This window comes from Lampetra planeri, chromosome 39 (genome assembly GCF_965212315.1).
Source record: "Lampetra planeri chromosome 39, kcLamPlan1.2.h2, whole genome shotgun sequence".
Taxonomy (NCBI): domain Eukaryota; kingdom Metazoa; phylum Chordata; class Hyperoartia; order Petromyzontiformes; family Petromyzontidae; genus Lampetra; species Lampetra planeri.
In genome coordinates, this window is record NC_136145.1 from 3,254,407 (window position 1) to 3,269,460 (window position 15,054).

Below are 15,054 nucleotides of genomic sequence, written 5' to 3' on the forward strand. Positions count from 1 at the left end.
ACGTAATGTACCCATAACTGCGATTACCCCTTCAGGCCAACAGGTGGCACCCTGTCATTACACAGGCATGGCTGCCTACCGCACACATTTGATAAGAGCATCCCGGGTGAACAAGCGAAGCGGTCGTAATAATACAAAAAAACAACGATCGTCCCGCACTCCCCTCCATCCCTTTTTCCTCCATCGAGCAGTGCAGCTGTGGATGGTGGGGAACTACCACTGGTACCTGAAGCAGAGCCTAGAGATGGGGGGCGGCGAAGGCGGCGGCGACGGTGGCGGCGAGCCTCTGGCGGCGTTGTGCTGGGACCCCGAGTGCGCCCAGCGGCTGCACTGCGTGACGGCGGGCGGCGCCTACGTGGTGCGCGAGTGGTGGCCCGGCACCGACGCGGGGCGCTGCGTGGACGAGGGCGCTGGCTCCAGCGTGGCCGTGATCGACGGGGGTGAGTACGGCGGCGGCGGCGACGGCGGCGGCGAGGACGACGGTGAACTGGTTCGACTCGATTCCGCGTGTTGCCTCTGCAGTTTGGTTTGCGATCATTCGCTCTGCGATCGCTTGCTTGCCGAGTAACCGTCCCGAATTCCGCCCCATGTGTTCTCGCGCCGCTGAGGTCTCCTGCGTGGGAGTGGCGGTGAAAAGTAAAAGGTGCAGCCCCTGCAATTGCTCGCTCGCACGACTACTGCTTGGGTGGAAGGGCCTGCACTAGAGGGTGCTCTTCGAAAGAGCCCCTCCAAGTGGGCATTTGGCCTACTCTTCCACTCTGGCCACCCTTCTTGAAAGGGATGGAAGCACGCACACTTTAGCAGGAGGCGTGCGGTATAAATAAACAAATGAATTGACGGTTTATAAACGTTGCCGGACGGATCGCGCCTTGGTTGTTGTTTCCTTGCGGTCAACAACACGACCCCCCGCGTGTCGTCAACCCCCACCCCCCGCCCCGTGCACAGACCGCGTGCTGCTGACGCCCTTCCGCTGGATGACGGTGCCGCCCCCCATGGCCGCCTTCCACCTGCAGCTGCCGCTCGCGGCGGAGCGGGCCTCCTTCAGCCCGGAGAGCGGCCACGCCGACGACGTCGCCGTGCTGCTGTGCGACCGGCGCCGCGTGCTCGTGTACGCCCACGGCGGCGGTGACGGCGGCGCCGCGCCAGACCCCACCGTGCGCCTCGGGCAGGCTTGCGGCAACGGCTTCAGGACTCGCGTGGGCCTGCCTTCGCTCGTCAGGACGTACAGGTGCGGGATTGTTCGCTCGCCCGCAGGAGTGGGATAATTATCGCCAATTTAGCTTGATTGACACAAGACCAGGTTTTCTGTGCAGTGTTTCAGAGTCACATTGCAGTTAAAATGTGAGGCTACTTCGAGGAACACTACGATCAGGGAATTCGCATCAATCGGAGAGGTTCAATCGGAGAGGTTCAATCGGAGAGGTTCAATCGGAGAGGTTCAATGGGAGAGGTTCAATCGGAGAGGTTCAATGGGAGAGGTTCAATGGGAGAGGTTCAATGGGAGAGGTTCAATGGGAGAGGTTCAATGGGAGAGGTTCAATGGGAGAGGTTCAATCGGAGAGGTTCAATGGGAGAGGTTCAATCGGAGAGGTTCAATGGGAGAGGTTCAATCGAAGAGGTTCAATGGGATAGGTTCAATGGGAGAGGTTCAATGGGAGAGGTTCAATGGGAGAGGTTCAATGGGAGAGGTTCAATGGGAGAGGTTCAATGGGAGAGGTTCAATGGGAGAGGTTCAATGGGAGAGGTTCAATGGGAGAGGTTCAATGGGAGAGGTTCAATGGGAGAGGTTCAATCGGAGAGGTTCAATGGGAGAGGTTCAATTGGAGAGGTTCAATGGGAGAGGTTCAATGGGAGAGGTTCAATGGGAGTGGTTCAATGGGAGAGGTTCAATGGGAGAGGTTCAATGGGAGAGGTTCAATCGGAGAGGTTCAATGGGAGAGGTTCAATGGGAGAGGTTCAATGGGAGAGGTTCAATGGGAGAGGTTCATTGGGAGAGGTTCAATGGGAGAGGTTCAATGGGAGAGGTTCAATGGGAGAGGTTCAATGGGAGAGGTTCAATGGGAGAGGTTCAATCGGAGAGGTTCAATGGGAGAGGTTCAATCGAAGAGGTTCAATGGGATAGGTTCAATGGGAGAGGTTCAATGGGAGAGGTTCAATGGGAGAGGTTCAATGGGAGAGGTTCAATGGGAGAGGTTCAATGGGAGAGGTTCAATGGGAGAGGTTCAATGGGAGAGGTTCAATGGGAGAGGTTCAATGGGAGAGGTTCAATGGGAGAGGTTCAATCGGAGAGGTTCAATGGGAGAGGTTCAATTGGAGAGGTTCAATGGGAGAGGTTCAATGGGAGAGGTTCAATGGGAGTGGTTCAATGGGAGAGGTTCAATGGGAGAGGTTCAATGGGAGAGGTTCAATCGGAGAGGTTCAATGGGAGAGGTTCAATGGGAGAGGTTCAATGGGAGAGGTTCAATGGGAGAGGTTCATTGGGAGAGGTTCAATGGGAGAGGTTCAATGGGAGAGGTTCAATGGGAGAGGTTCAATGGGAGAGGTTCAATGGGAGAGGTTCAATCGGAGAGGTTCAATGGGAGAGGTTCAATCGGAGAGGTTCAATGGGAGAGGTTCAATGGGAGAGGTTCATTGGGAGAGGTTCAATGGGAGAGGTTCAATCGGAGAGGTTCAATGGGAGAGGTTCAATGGGAGAGGTTCAATGGGAGAGGTTCAATGGGAGAGGTTCAATGGGAGAGGTTCAATGGGAGAGGTTCAATCGGAGAGGTTCAATGGGAGAGGTTCAATCGGAGAGGTTCAATGGGAGAGGTTCAATGGGAGAGGTTCAATGGGAGAGGTTCATTGGGAGAGGTTCAATGGGAGAGGTTCAATCGGAGAGGTTCAATGGGAGAGGTTCAATCGGAGAGGTTCAATCGGAGAGGTTCAATCGGAGAGGTTCAATCGGAGAGGTTCAATCGGAGAGGTTCAATCGGAGAGGTTCAATCGGAGAGGTTATGTTGGCAACCAAAGGAAGCAGCGGTGCTTGGGCCGGACTCGTCACGGCACGATGGCCATAACGGGCGCGACCGGCGACAGAATCGCAGCCAACGTGGAGAACGCCCTGCGGAGGACAACCGACGGAAGGACGGAGCGACGCGGTCGGTCCGCGCGCAAGCGTGAGATGGATGAGGCCATAGCACTGGGCCATTAGCGATGGCGACGGTCGTGGATAGGCGACGGCTGCCGACGACGGCGACGACGGCGATCGTCTCATCCTTTTCGTCCGTCGTGTTTCTCCCAGGATTCGGGAGAGCGATCGCGCGGAAGGAGGAGAGACGGGGGGGTCGTCGCCGCCGTCTTCGATGCGAGGATTCCGCGAGTTCACGTGGCTCGGGCGGGATCGTTTCCTGGCCGTGAGCCAGGGCTCCTCCCTGTGCCGCTCCGTCGTGATGCTGCTCAGGGGCTCCCCGCGCGAGGACGGCGGCGAGGAACCCGCCGAGGAGCCGCTCACAGCCGTCGGGTGAACTCGGCAGTTTCAATTTGTATCGCGTCTAAAGCTGCATCGAGTCAAAATCTGCACGGAGTTTAAATCTTTCTAGTCTAAATCTGTATAGAGTCTTGGTCTATATAGAGTCTAAATCTGCATGGAGTTTTAAATCTTTCTAGTCTAAATCTGTATAGAGTCTAAATCTCCATGGAGTCTAAATCTTTGTAGTTTACGCGAATTTACTACTATTTGGGGCGAATAGTCTTGGCAGAGGAAGACGGAACAAAGTAAACGTTGTAAATTTCGATTTAAAGTTTTCGTGACTGCAGGGATTCATCTTCTTGGTTCTTTTGGTAAAGTTACGTAGAAGGGAAATAATAAAATAATAAAAATAAAACGTAATAAAATAATTACGTTCTATTTTTATTATTTCATTACTTCCCTTCTACGTGACTTCGACGAAAGAACCAAGGAGATGAACGTTGTAAGTCACACGGGATTAATTAATGACGTCTTGCAGCTCGGCGCTGGAGCTGCACGGGCGGGTGCTGAGCGTGACGCTCGTCCCTGGCGGCGACTCCGCTCTGCTGCAGCTCTCCAACGGGGAGCTCCTGCGCTGCTGCCACGGTGAGCGAGTGAGCGCCAAGTTCCGTTAGCGAGCGCTAAGTTATAATAATAATAATTGACGTTTATCCAAGGATTTGAGTGCGCCGTGTACAAAGTAAGGAAATAGAAATAGAACACTGGTCATGCATGTGTAACGACGACTTGACACATTTCTCATGAGATGGAACTTTATTGAAGACGCGTTCACTTGACATCAGGCGGAGATCCCCACTGCAACAGCCCCGAGTCTCCCGCGCATCTCCCTTTTATATACCGACACGAGGCCACGCCCTCCTTCTCGAACCTTCTCTCTGACTCTGGACGCTCGCTCCACCAGCAGACTCCACCGTCCTCTTCCGTCACCTGACCATGGCTCCCTTCTCCAACATTCCCGTCACCACCTGTCCCTTCGCACTCACAACTGATACCCCTGTTATTACCTCCCGTGGCCACTAGTGCATTTGCACTACAGGCTGACTCCCCTGTCATTACCTCCCTAGTCACTAGTCTATTCGCACTGCAGGCTGACTCCCCTGTCATTACCTCCCGTGGCCACTAGTCCACTCGCACTGCATGCAGGCTCTATTGTCATTACACATGGGAAGTTTAGGCCAGGGGAAACAGGTGAGTCTTTAGAGAACACCGAAACAAGGTGAGTGACCTCGCCCGTCTGACCACAGGTGGCAGGGCATTGCGAGCGCCACACCGACGAGGCTTAAATCCCGTTTACGACGCAATCCCCCTCGCCCCCACCCCCTGACACAACCCCCCGATCCAATTGGCTGGTGGCATTTGTGACTGGGATTCGAATCCGGGTGCGACGATGACAACGCCACCTCGGGCACGCACGCGCGCGACTGCGTGCGGCACCAACCGAGATGCCCGTTTTTTGGGCTGAGCGGACCTAGAGAGCGTCGCCGTGTCCGCCCACAGCCGTTGAGCCGCTGAGCGTGGAGGCGTGGACCGACGCGGGAGGCCGTCCCGTGTCGTTCCCGGTGCCCTGCGTGCACGTGGAGGTGTGCACCATGGCGGGGCAGGTGAGTGGCGGCGTCCCGGACCGGGGAATGCGCACCGAGTACAAAGACAAAGTTCCCACCATGTAGCCCGTAACAGACTGTTGGGGCAAGTGCGGTTAGCGAGCAGCACCTATGAAGGCCGGCCGTGGCACACGAGGACACGGGTGGCCAGCGCCACGCCCAGCCGCATTTGTCTGTCCTTGTGGCAATGTTTACGCATCACACGGGATACGCGTTTGAGGCTGAGTTGACCTACAGGAGGACCAGGGCAGGTGTTGGCCATGAGCGGGAACTCTCGGGCCACGGGATTTGTTGCTCACTGACCACTGCATTACCGTACTTGGTGTAGAATTGTTCACCCACGATTCGATGGCTTTTCAAATCTAGTTTTTGTCAAGTGGCTGCGTGCTCCAATGAGCATTGGGGCAGCGTTCAATCTTCCGTTTACAGCCGTTGAGCCAGTGGTGGAAACTCCACTTGGCAGGACCCTCCTGCAAAGAGAGTCACGGGACTCCGATTTAAATGCGCATCATTGCTGTACCTCATTTTTACTTTGTTTTGCGTTGTCAATTTGGTGACCCCAGGTCATTCTTTTCTGCGGCCGGCTGGAACGCTCTTCCTTCCGATATTAGGAATTCACTGGAGCAATGCACTTTCAAATCTATATTGAAAACTAATTTCTTGAACTGCTTTTTGTGTTTAGTTTGTTGTCCCGACCCCCCCGCCCGCACCTCCGATTAGCACGGTTGGCTACGTACAGTGCGAAAGAAATTCAACATACGAACGAGACTCTCTCCTGGTTCCTTGAGCTCTCCCCTGTTCACACAAAGTCAACTGGGGGCGAGGCTCTCCCGTGTAAACGAGCATAAATCGTAGTAATCGTGTCACTGTCCCCTTCGCAGGAAGTTGCCCTGGGACTTACTGAGCGGGCAAGGCTGTTCGCCAACGACACTGAGGTAAGATTCATTGGCACATCCTTGTCAGTGCGTTAGTCATCATCGTGATCATCATTGTCATCTGCCCGGCCTCTCCATGCCATTGCCACTCTTCATCGTGCTGTGATGATGCCACGCTCAAGCTCACGTATAGGCTAGGGCGCTACGGTGGCGATGACGGTGACGACGACGGTAATGACGACGACGACGGCTCGCCGTGTCGCGTGACCCCTGGCCTTAACCGCGCCGTCGTGCCTGGGCCCTGCGCGTTCGGCAGGTGGCGTCCAACTGCACGTCGTTCTGCGTCCACCCGGAGCTGCTGCTGTTCACCACGCGCCTCCACACGCTGCGCTGCGTGAGCCGCCTCGCCCCCGTCGCAGGTGAAGCTTCGCGCTGCGCCGTGCGCACCCGCGTGCCGTGACGGTAGCGCAGGGGTTATCGCGTTCACTTTTGCCCTCTGTTCACCATGGATCAAGGGAAAGCTGTAGCCCTGTAATTTCTTGCTCGTGCCACTGCTGGCTGATGGACCTCCACGAGCGTGAGCCTCTGCTGGGCTGAGCTGCCACTCAATGCAACTCTAGAGGGCCCCTCTGAAGAGTGTTTTTAGCCTATTCTGCCACGCCGGCCAGACGTCCTGCGAGACGCGAGAGTCACCCACACTTTACCCCACTTGACGGGAGCTGCCGTTGGACTAACTGTGGTGTACTATGAAAGTACTGCCCCATTGACAGAGGCTAGGGGATTAAATAAACGAGCCCATTATTTCAGCTGTCGCGTCAGGAAACTGAAGTTTTACACCGCAGCCTTCAGAGCGCAGCAGCATCACACTATAACCTTCGCTACTTAAGGTCCCGTGATGAACATTGTCCAAATCAAGGGAGGGAGGCACGCGGAAAATGACAAACACAGCCCGGGCCAGAAGCCTCAGCCTCGCCTGACACCGAAGCTCGGACCCCTCTCGCACCCGCGTCCCGTGGCGACCGTCCGACGTGCTAATCGTCGCGCCACGGCACCATCCCTGCCCCCTTGCGTGTGTGTCGCTTGCCCTCATGTCCACCGTGACCCGTGTGCCCGCAGCCTTGGCCGGGCTGCCCTCAGGAGGCGATCTCCCGGGAGACGAGACGGTGCGGCGCGTGGAGCGGGGCTCACGCATCGTCGCCCTCGTCCCCTCCGACTGCAGGCTCGTGCTGCAGGTCTCGGCTGACGCCTCCGTGACCCCCTGACCCCGGCCCTGCTTGGCCCAAGTTACATGGTTGCAGCGGTCAGACTTGTAGCTAGTAGTGCCGACAACGTGTTTTTTTTTACGCGTGGCGTTTGTTGATGCGTCGTGAACTATGACGGAGATACAACAAATACATCATACCTGTTAATTAAATTCTTGTGGGTCGATTGAGCTTACTTCACCATTTAGGTCAGTGCGAGTTGGCCAAGGGGGCACCCATGACCGGTTCAGGCATCGCTTTGCCACTGATGCTAGCCGTGCAATTGAACTCTGGTGGCTGTGTTCACAGTGCAGTAGACTTGTCCGTCACGCCACCCAGCGATTTAACAAACACACGTATCAACACAGCAACCCTAAAGTCACACGGCAACATCAAAATTACTAAACCCTCGTAACAATAACGCCACATTCGTCACGAGTGCCGCGTTATAACAGAAACACTCTGTATCAAGACACTCGTGCATGCACACTCCCTGCCTACGCCGGCCCGCACCGATCAGTGTGGTGAAGTATTATCAAAATATCCCCCACGACTCTCATGGCATCTGGATGCCTGCATATTTGGAGTTTGCATTTTCTCCCCGTGGTCGTGTGGATTTTTCTCTGGGCCCTGCGATTTTCGCCTCCACATTTGGCTGCTATGCATTTCCACACGATGAGTCTCTTCGTTGAGCTATCTTTTGTGGCCAGGTCGCTTCTGAAAAAGAACCATGTAGCTCTCTGTGGCCCCTGCCTTGTAAAACAAATAAAAAATAAATAGCTTCGAAACCAGCTCTCTACAGCGGCGCTGGCTCAGCACTGTTGACCCCTGACCCCACAGGAGCTGTATATCTTAAGGGACCGGCATCAACCGCCACTCACTGCGTGTGTCGCTTGCCCTGAGTTGATGAGTTAATGATGACGTCACCCTGCTGCTGCTCTATATAAGAACGGGAGACAGAGCAGAGCCTCACCATTCAGGCGAATTGCCCGATGATGCTGGATGCAATTACCAGCGAAACGTCACAGTACTCAAAAATTGTAAATGTTGTGGTTTCACGCTTCAACACACCGGTGGGCTAAAGCAGTGAACTATTTGTCTTTTGTCAACGTGACACTTTTTTACTGATTGGCCGTGTCGGGTGGTGGAGGGTTACGACACATTTATAAATAACGCGATCTAAACCCAAAAACGTTGATTATGAATAATATTGGTCGCGAAAGCCTGCTACGTGTTAAACTCACTGCGTGCGCGTGCATTCGTGCGTCTGGCAGATGCCGCGGGGGAATCTGGAGACGATTCAGCCCAGGGCTCTGCTCTTGTCGCAGGTGCGCAAGTGGCTGGACAGGTGAGACGTTTACTGTCGAGGCCTCTGTCGTTTCATCGACCCGATCCTGCTCTTTCTCTCCCGATTGCGTTTCAATTGCGCCGCTACCAGCATCCCGCAGGCCAGGTGCTGGGGTCGCCTTGTGTCGCACAGGGACGGCTGCTACTGGGGGTGCCCATCGAGACGAGACACGCCGGCGTATGGGAGGGCGCTACGCCAAAAACAAATAATAATGATAATCTTTGTGTCGTTAATCCCCGGCAGCCTGCAGTTCAAGGAAGCTTTCGAGTGCATGAAAAAGCAGAGGATAAACCTGAATCTTCTCTACGATCACAACCCCAAGGTGAGTGTCGTCGTGCTTGCAGAGCATGCGGCGCGCGCCCCTCTGCGTCGCTCGCGCACCGCTCAGCCGTGTTTCCCACCTTCGCAGGCGTTCATGGACAACATTGGGGAATTTCTGACGCAAGTGCAGTCTGCCGGCAATGTCAACTTGTTCCTCACCGAGCTCAGGTGAGCGCCGGGCACTCACGTCCGTCTGGCCGTGACGTCGCTCGGCTCGGCGCGCCCCGCGTTGTCGTGCCCGAGGGGGGGGGGGGGGGGTTGGTGGATCGCTTGAGGATGTGGCAAGTTTGCTCTTGAGGATTTTTTCACGGCAGGGTAGGTGCCAGCGACTTGGGACTTTCAGGGTGCTGGGGTGCGGTCAGGAGGAGGAGGTTGTGGTGGGTGGGGGGGGGGTGCGTGTTTTGCATGGAGGAAGCAAGCTGATTTGCCGGCACTTTATCATTCCACTGCTGGATGAAGGTTTCCGCCTGTTGTGTCATTGACGGAGATTGCTTGGCATGACTTCACCGTTATGGTCAGTGTGGGGTTGGTTGTCGGTGGGAGCCCAGGACCGTTTCACATCGCACTCGCCACCGATGTTAGCCGCGGCCAGGAATCGAACAGAACGCGGCTGGGTTGAGAGTGCAGTGCGCTAACCACTGCGCCACCACTCCGTCTCTCCCAAGAAACTCCTTATAAAGGTCTCTCTGGAAAAAGGAGTCTTGAGACTTGTGCATTGTGTGATAGATCAACTAAACTTTGTATTTTACCAGGTAAGGCCCACTTAGCTATGTAGCTCTTGTTCGGAAGCGACCTGGCTAACGCAAATTATCGCTCGACTAAGTGACTTTTCACGTGGAAATGTACAGCAGCCAAATTCTCCCTAAGCACGTCGATTCTAAAAGTGGAGGGAAAAACCGGCGGACCCGGAGAAAAATCCACGCGACCTCAGGGAGAGAGAGAGAGAGGGAGAGAGACACGCAAACTCCAAATACACAACGGGCGTCGAAATATACGAGATCGTACCGATGTCCTCGCTCGCACAGGGACGAAGACGTCGCGCGGACCATGTACCCTGTGCCATACGGCTGGGCGCAACCGCCTGCCGCCGTCGCCACCGGCACAACAACCGCCACCGTCACCGCCGAGCCCGGTGCACGCAGCACCGACAAAGTGAACGCCGTGTGCGACGGCCTGCGGGCAGCCATGGAGGCCCTGGACCCAGACAGGTGGTGCACACTCGGCCCGCCCCGTTCACTCACTCATGCGAGCGGAGGCTGCATGGCCCGTCTGCCCGTGTCCCTGTAAATTGTAAAATAGACAGCTCTCTAATGCATAGCACGCTACGCGTGTATCTTAAAGGTCACAATCGGTCGGTTTATTTGGGGTTGGCGGCGACCCGGCTGTAAACGGCTGATGGGGAGAGCAATTGCGTCACATACGCAGCAATTCATTGTAAGCAATGAATTGTTGAATTGAATCCTACTGAACAAGGTTTCAATCGCCTGTTCATACAGCCGGGGTGGTGCAAAGTATCTTTAAAACCACACAAACTGAGAGCTCTTGGGTTTTTTTATGTCGGAATTTTGTGAATCGAATAATGGCGCCACTATCGAAAACGAAATCAACTCAGTTTGGTGCCATTTTCATATTATACTATGTTATTAAAAAAAGTTTTGCTGGCTGGCTGGTATGCGGGCGGGCAAGTGCACGGCGATGACGTCACCAACATCCCACAGCGTTGAGACGGGTTCGTGCATCTCACTGACGCCACGCCTCCCCCCCCCCCCCGCTCTTCCATCACGCGAACTCCGGTCATCCTCACAGTGGCTTGTGGCTAACCATCGAACAAAGATGGTCACTGCACCACACGCTTTCAGATGCGCTTCTACGGCCGTCTGGAACGATCTTGTAAATTCAGATTGAAAACTAATTTTTTTACAACCTACATACGTACAACACAGAACGTGCAAAATAATGCCGAGTGAAAAACGCTTAATTTGGGGCTAGGATCTTAACTGGTTTGCCCGGCTGCATTGCGTGCGTGCGCTTGTGTCCGCTCAGGTTTTTCCTGTCCATTCTGACTGCGCTGGTGAGAAGAAAGGAGCCCGACGTGGAGACGGCTCTGATGCGAGTCCGCGATGTGGCCGGTGAGCGGCGTTCGAGGCGGCGGGGAGGGGGGGGGACTTAGAAATGCAAGGTGTTTGTAAAGAGACTGTGAGTGCACATCTTGGTGGTTGGATGTCGACTTTGTAACAGCTGTGGAATCCGTCAGAAGGAGTGAAGCTGTGAAGTGTGGCCCAACGGTAGCATCTCTTGCAGAGGTTCAGAGTTCCAATCCGGTCGGCCGCCCTGGTTAATGCTGCCGGCGTGTTAACTCTAAATAACACTGGTCAACAAAAAAAAATAAAAAAAATTCTGGCCTGGACTTTTGCAGCTGTTTTAGACTAATTTCAGGGTGCTGATTCCAAATCTGATCTCAGATTTGCTCTATCACATCTCATTTTATGCTATCGGCATACCCCATTTTCATTGATTTTACCCGAAATTAACTCTGTCACTTATGATTGCAAGTTGTTGCGAGTCAGTGACTGCTTTAGTGTTAAAATATGGTGCTGTATTTTTAGGATAGTGTGTTTATAATATCATTTTATGTAGATATCCACATTTATTTAATATTTTTCTTCTGCAGTTTTTATTGAAAATGCAATATTTGATATCTCAAAAACCTGATGTGATAGACAAAAACTGATGCCACATTTGGAAGCAGCACCCCAAAATTACATTAAACTACGATTTAAAGCTTTCGTGACTGCAGGGATTCATCTTCTTGGTTCTTTCGGTAAAGTCACGTAGAAGGGAAGTAATAAAATAATAAAAATAAAACACATTTTATTATGTTTTATTTTTATTATTTTATTACTTCCCTTCTACGTGACTTTACCGAAAGAACCAAGAAGATACATTAAAACCGTTGGAATACCTTACTCCAAAAAAAGTGTGTTGACCAGTGTAATGCGCCGTCGGCATCGCAGCCGACGTTAAAGGGTGCAAATCCGCGTCCCGTCGTCCGTCCGTCCGTTCGTTCAGAGCGAGCAGCGGAGGGGGCGGCGGGCGACGGAGGTGCGGAGGAGGCGGAGAGGAGGGCGCAGGAGGGGCTGGGCTACCTGCTGCTGCTCGTGGACGAGGGCGAGCTGTACGAGTGCGCGCTCGGCACCTACGACTTCCGCCTCGTGCTCATGGTCGCTCAGCGCTCGCAGAAGGTGCGCACGTACACGGGCGTGGACAAGCACGCACGCACGTGTGTGCATGTGTACGTACGTATGTATGTTGAACTTCTTTTGCACCGTACGTAGCCAACCGCGCTAATTGGAAACAAAAATAAAAAGGTGGAGATCTCCCGTATAGCCTTAACAGACTGTTGGAGCAAGTGCTGCTCTCACGAGCACCTATGAAAGGCCGGTACAACCCACGAGAGGATGGTGTGGCCGGCACCACACACCGATTAGCACGGTTGGCTATGTACAGTGTGAAAGAAGGTCGACATACAACAAATGTTGCTGCAGCTCCTGACTAAATCTCTTCCTGACCTCTTGACGTCCCAGGACCCCAAGGAATACCTGCCCTTCCTGAACGAGCTGAAGAGGATGGAGACGAACTACCAGCGCTACAGCATCGACAATCACCTGAAGCGCTACGGCAAGGCCCTGGTGCATCTGAGCCGATGCGGTGAGTCCGCGGGTACGGTGGGTGTGCCCTGCCGGGGCAGCTGTGGTGCGGATAATCATTGCCAACTCCTATAGCCCGGCTGCTCTTCGCAAAACTCCACTTTTTTTTTCTACCCCAACTTGCGCGGCGACATCGTATGGCGATGGCGGCGCGTCCCCCGCATCGTAGGCCCCGTTTCTCGAGACGCACCTCAAACCCCCCGTCCCTGCCCGCTAACAGCTGGAACGACCACACACCACCCCCCTCCCACCTCCCTCTTCCAAACGTAACGGTCGCTTGCCCGAAGCCTCGGGGCCTGAAGCCGAGCGGGGGACATCTTCCGTTTGCCACCCTGGCAGGGCGGGACCGCTTCCCCGAGCTGCTGAGCCTGGCGCGGAGCCGCGCGCTCTACAGGGAGGCGCTCCGTCTCTTCCCGTGCGGCGGCGAGGAGTACACGGTGAGCGGCGCGTGCACACGCTCGCACGCGGCGTGAGCTTGGGGGAGCTTGGCGCAGGTTAGACACGGGTGGCGTGCTGCGGGAACGCCCTCGGGGGGTTGTGGCGGGCGGGGGAGTACGAGTTCGGGTCGGGCAATTCTGCTTCGGGGAGGGTAACGGAGCCTTCAGCGGTCGGCCGCCTCGTTTGTGGAGCGCGTTTCCTTCCACACCGTTAGGCACAGGCCTCGTCAGTCGAGGTTTTTTAAGGGCTCGTCTGAAAATGAAAAAAAAAATTCGCTTGCGTAATCCGTCTCTGTAAGCGGTTATTTACCTCCAAGTTTGAATGTTAAGGGTCTTTACCGGGAATCTCTTGTAAAGCGCTGTGAGGCACTGTGTGAATGGCGCTATGTATACTGATTTACTTTGTTGTTGCTGTTGTTGTGGTTGCTGTAGTTGTGGTTGCTGTTGTTGTGGTTGCTGTTGTTGTGGTTTCTGTAGTTATTGTGTTTGTTGTAGTTGTTCCTGTAGCTGTAGTTGTTCCTGCAGCTGTAGTTGTTGCTGTAGTTGCTGCTGTTGTTGCTCTAGCCGTGGTTGCTGTAGTAGTTGCTGCAGCTGTTGTTGTGGTTGCTGTAGTTGTTCCTGCAGCTGTAGTTGTTTCTGTAGTTGCTGCTGTTGTTGCTCTAGTCGTGGTTGCTGTAGTTGTTGCTGCAGCTGTAGTTGTCGCTGTAGTTGCTGCTGTTGTTGCTCTAGCCGTGGTTGCTGTAGTTGTTGCTGCAGCTGTTGTTGTGGTTGCGTGCCCCAGGCTCTGAGCGAGGCGTTTGGCCGCCACCTGCTGGAGGAGCGGCACCTGGGTGCCGAGGCCGGCCTGGTGTTTGCTCGCGCCGCGCTGTGGCAGGCGGCGCTGGCCGCGTTCCGCGACGCCGGCTGCTGGCGCCAGGCACTGTGCGCCGCCACGAGCCTCGGCTACCCGGCGCTGGAGCTGACGCGGCTCGCGCGCGACATGGCCGGTGAGACGGGAGGGGGCGTGGGGAGTTCCACGACTTTTGTGCGTTCTAGATTTGAAGCTTTCGTGACCGCAAGGATCCTCACTCTTTGGTTTTTCGGTAAAGTCACGTAGGTGAAAAAAGGAAAACGAAAACAAATAAATGAAATCGCGACGTTTCGGAGGCAACACAAGCCCCCGTCTTCAGGTGGAACCGTCACAGCACAATTATCAAGTGACTTGATACAGTCATTAACGAGGGGGCGCCGCGGTGGCGAGATGTGTTAACTACCTCGCCTGGTATACAGGAGGTTGTCGGTTCGACCCCGACCCCGACGCCTGCTGCTGTATATTTAGAGTTTAAATGTTCTCCCTGTGGTCACGTGGATTTTGCTCCAGGTCCTCCGGTTTTTCCTTCCACATTTAGAATCGACATCACGCGTCTCGAGTATTTGGCCGACGTACATTTCCACGCGATAAGCCGCTTCGTTGAGCTGTCATTTGTGATAGCCAGGTCGTTTCTGAAAAAGACCTACATAGCTTTGCGTGGTAAAATAAAAAGTTTAGTTTCACATGTGATGTCACGTGATCCCCCAGCTCACACTTATTTTATCCCGTTCCGCCAGATAATACGGTTAAAGAGCTCTGGTTGATATGATTAATTATTTACGTATTTTTCCTGTTCCTCTAGAAAAATTGGCCGCACAGAGAAAGCACGTGGAAGCTGCCTGTCTCCTGGAGCAGTATGCAGAGGTGAGCGGAGAGGATGTGGCGCAGTGGATTGCCGTGACACTTGCCCTCGTAGTAGTTACAGCATGGGCGCTGCAGTGACGAGATGTTGACTATCTCGCCTGTTATACAGGAGGTCGTGGGTTCGATCCCGACTCTGCACGCGTTGTTGTGGAGATTTCTGGGCAATCAAATAAATAAGCAGACCTCCGCTCGTTTTATTCACATTTGTTCAAAAGGTCCTGACTGCTGATGAGACCCAGGAGATTGAAGCCACTCTGGAGTTTTGCATACTTAAGCCATGTGCTAACATACCTCTAGAAAGC

General features: G+C 54.3%; 1 protein-coding gene across 3 annotated transcripts in view; it reads left to right on the forward strand.

Moving 5' to 3' along the window:
- Positions 1 to 15,054, forward strand: part of ELP1 (elongator acetyltransferase complex subunit 1) — a 34,497-nt gene that overhangs the window by 8,067 nt on the left and 11,376 nt on the right. For all 3 annotated transcript variants that reach the window (XM_078612598.1, XM_078612595.1, XM_078612596.1), the window contains exons 10-27: positions 192 to 440; positions 946 to 1,228; positions 3,281 to 3,499; positions 3,987 to 4,093; positions 5,006 to 5,109; positions 5,991 to 6,044; positions 6,301 to 6,403; positions 7,101 to 7,216; positions 8,500 to 8,573; positions 8,817 to 8,895; positions 8,983 to 9,062; positions 9,920 to 10,102; positions 10,938 to 11,023; positions 11,964 to 12,136; positions 12,479 to 12,602; positions 12,941 to 13,038; positions 13,820 to 14,024; positions 14,691 to 14,752. In XM_078612598.1, coding sequence (XP_078468724.1) covers positions 192 to 440; positions 946 to 1,228; positions 3,281 to 3,499; positions 3,987 to 4,093; positions 5,006 to 5,109; positions 5,991 to 6,044; positions 6,301 to 6,403; positions 7,101 to 7,216; positions 8,500 to 8,573; positions 8,817 to 8,895; positions 8,983 to 9,062; positions 9,920 to 10,102; positions 10,938 to 11,023; positions 11,964 to 12,136; positions 12,479 to 12,602; positions 12,941 to 13,038; positions 13,820 to 14,024; positions 14,691 to 14,752 — 2,399 coding nt within the window. The remainder of the gene's footprint in view (positions 1 to 191; positions 441 to 945; positions 1,229 to 3,280; positions 3,500 to 3,986; positions 4,094 to 5,005; positions 5,110 to 5,990; positions 6,045 to 6,300; positions 6,404 to 7,100; positions 7,217 to 8,499; positions 8,574 to 8,816; positions 8,896 to 8,982; positions 9,063 to 9,919; positions 10,103 to 10,937; positions 11,024 to 11,963; positions 12,137 to 12,478; positions 12,603 to 12,940; positions 13,039 to 13,819; positions 14,025 to 14,690; positions 14,753 to 15,054) is intronic.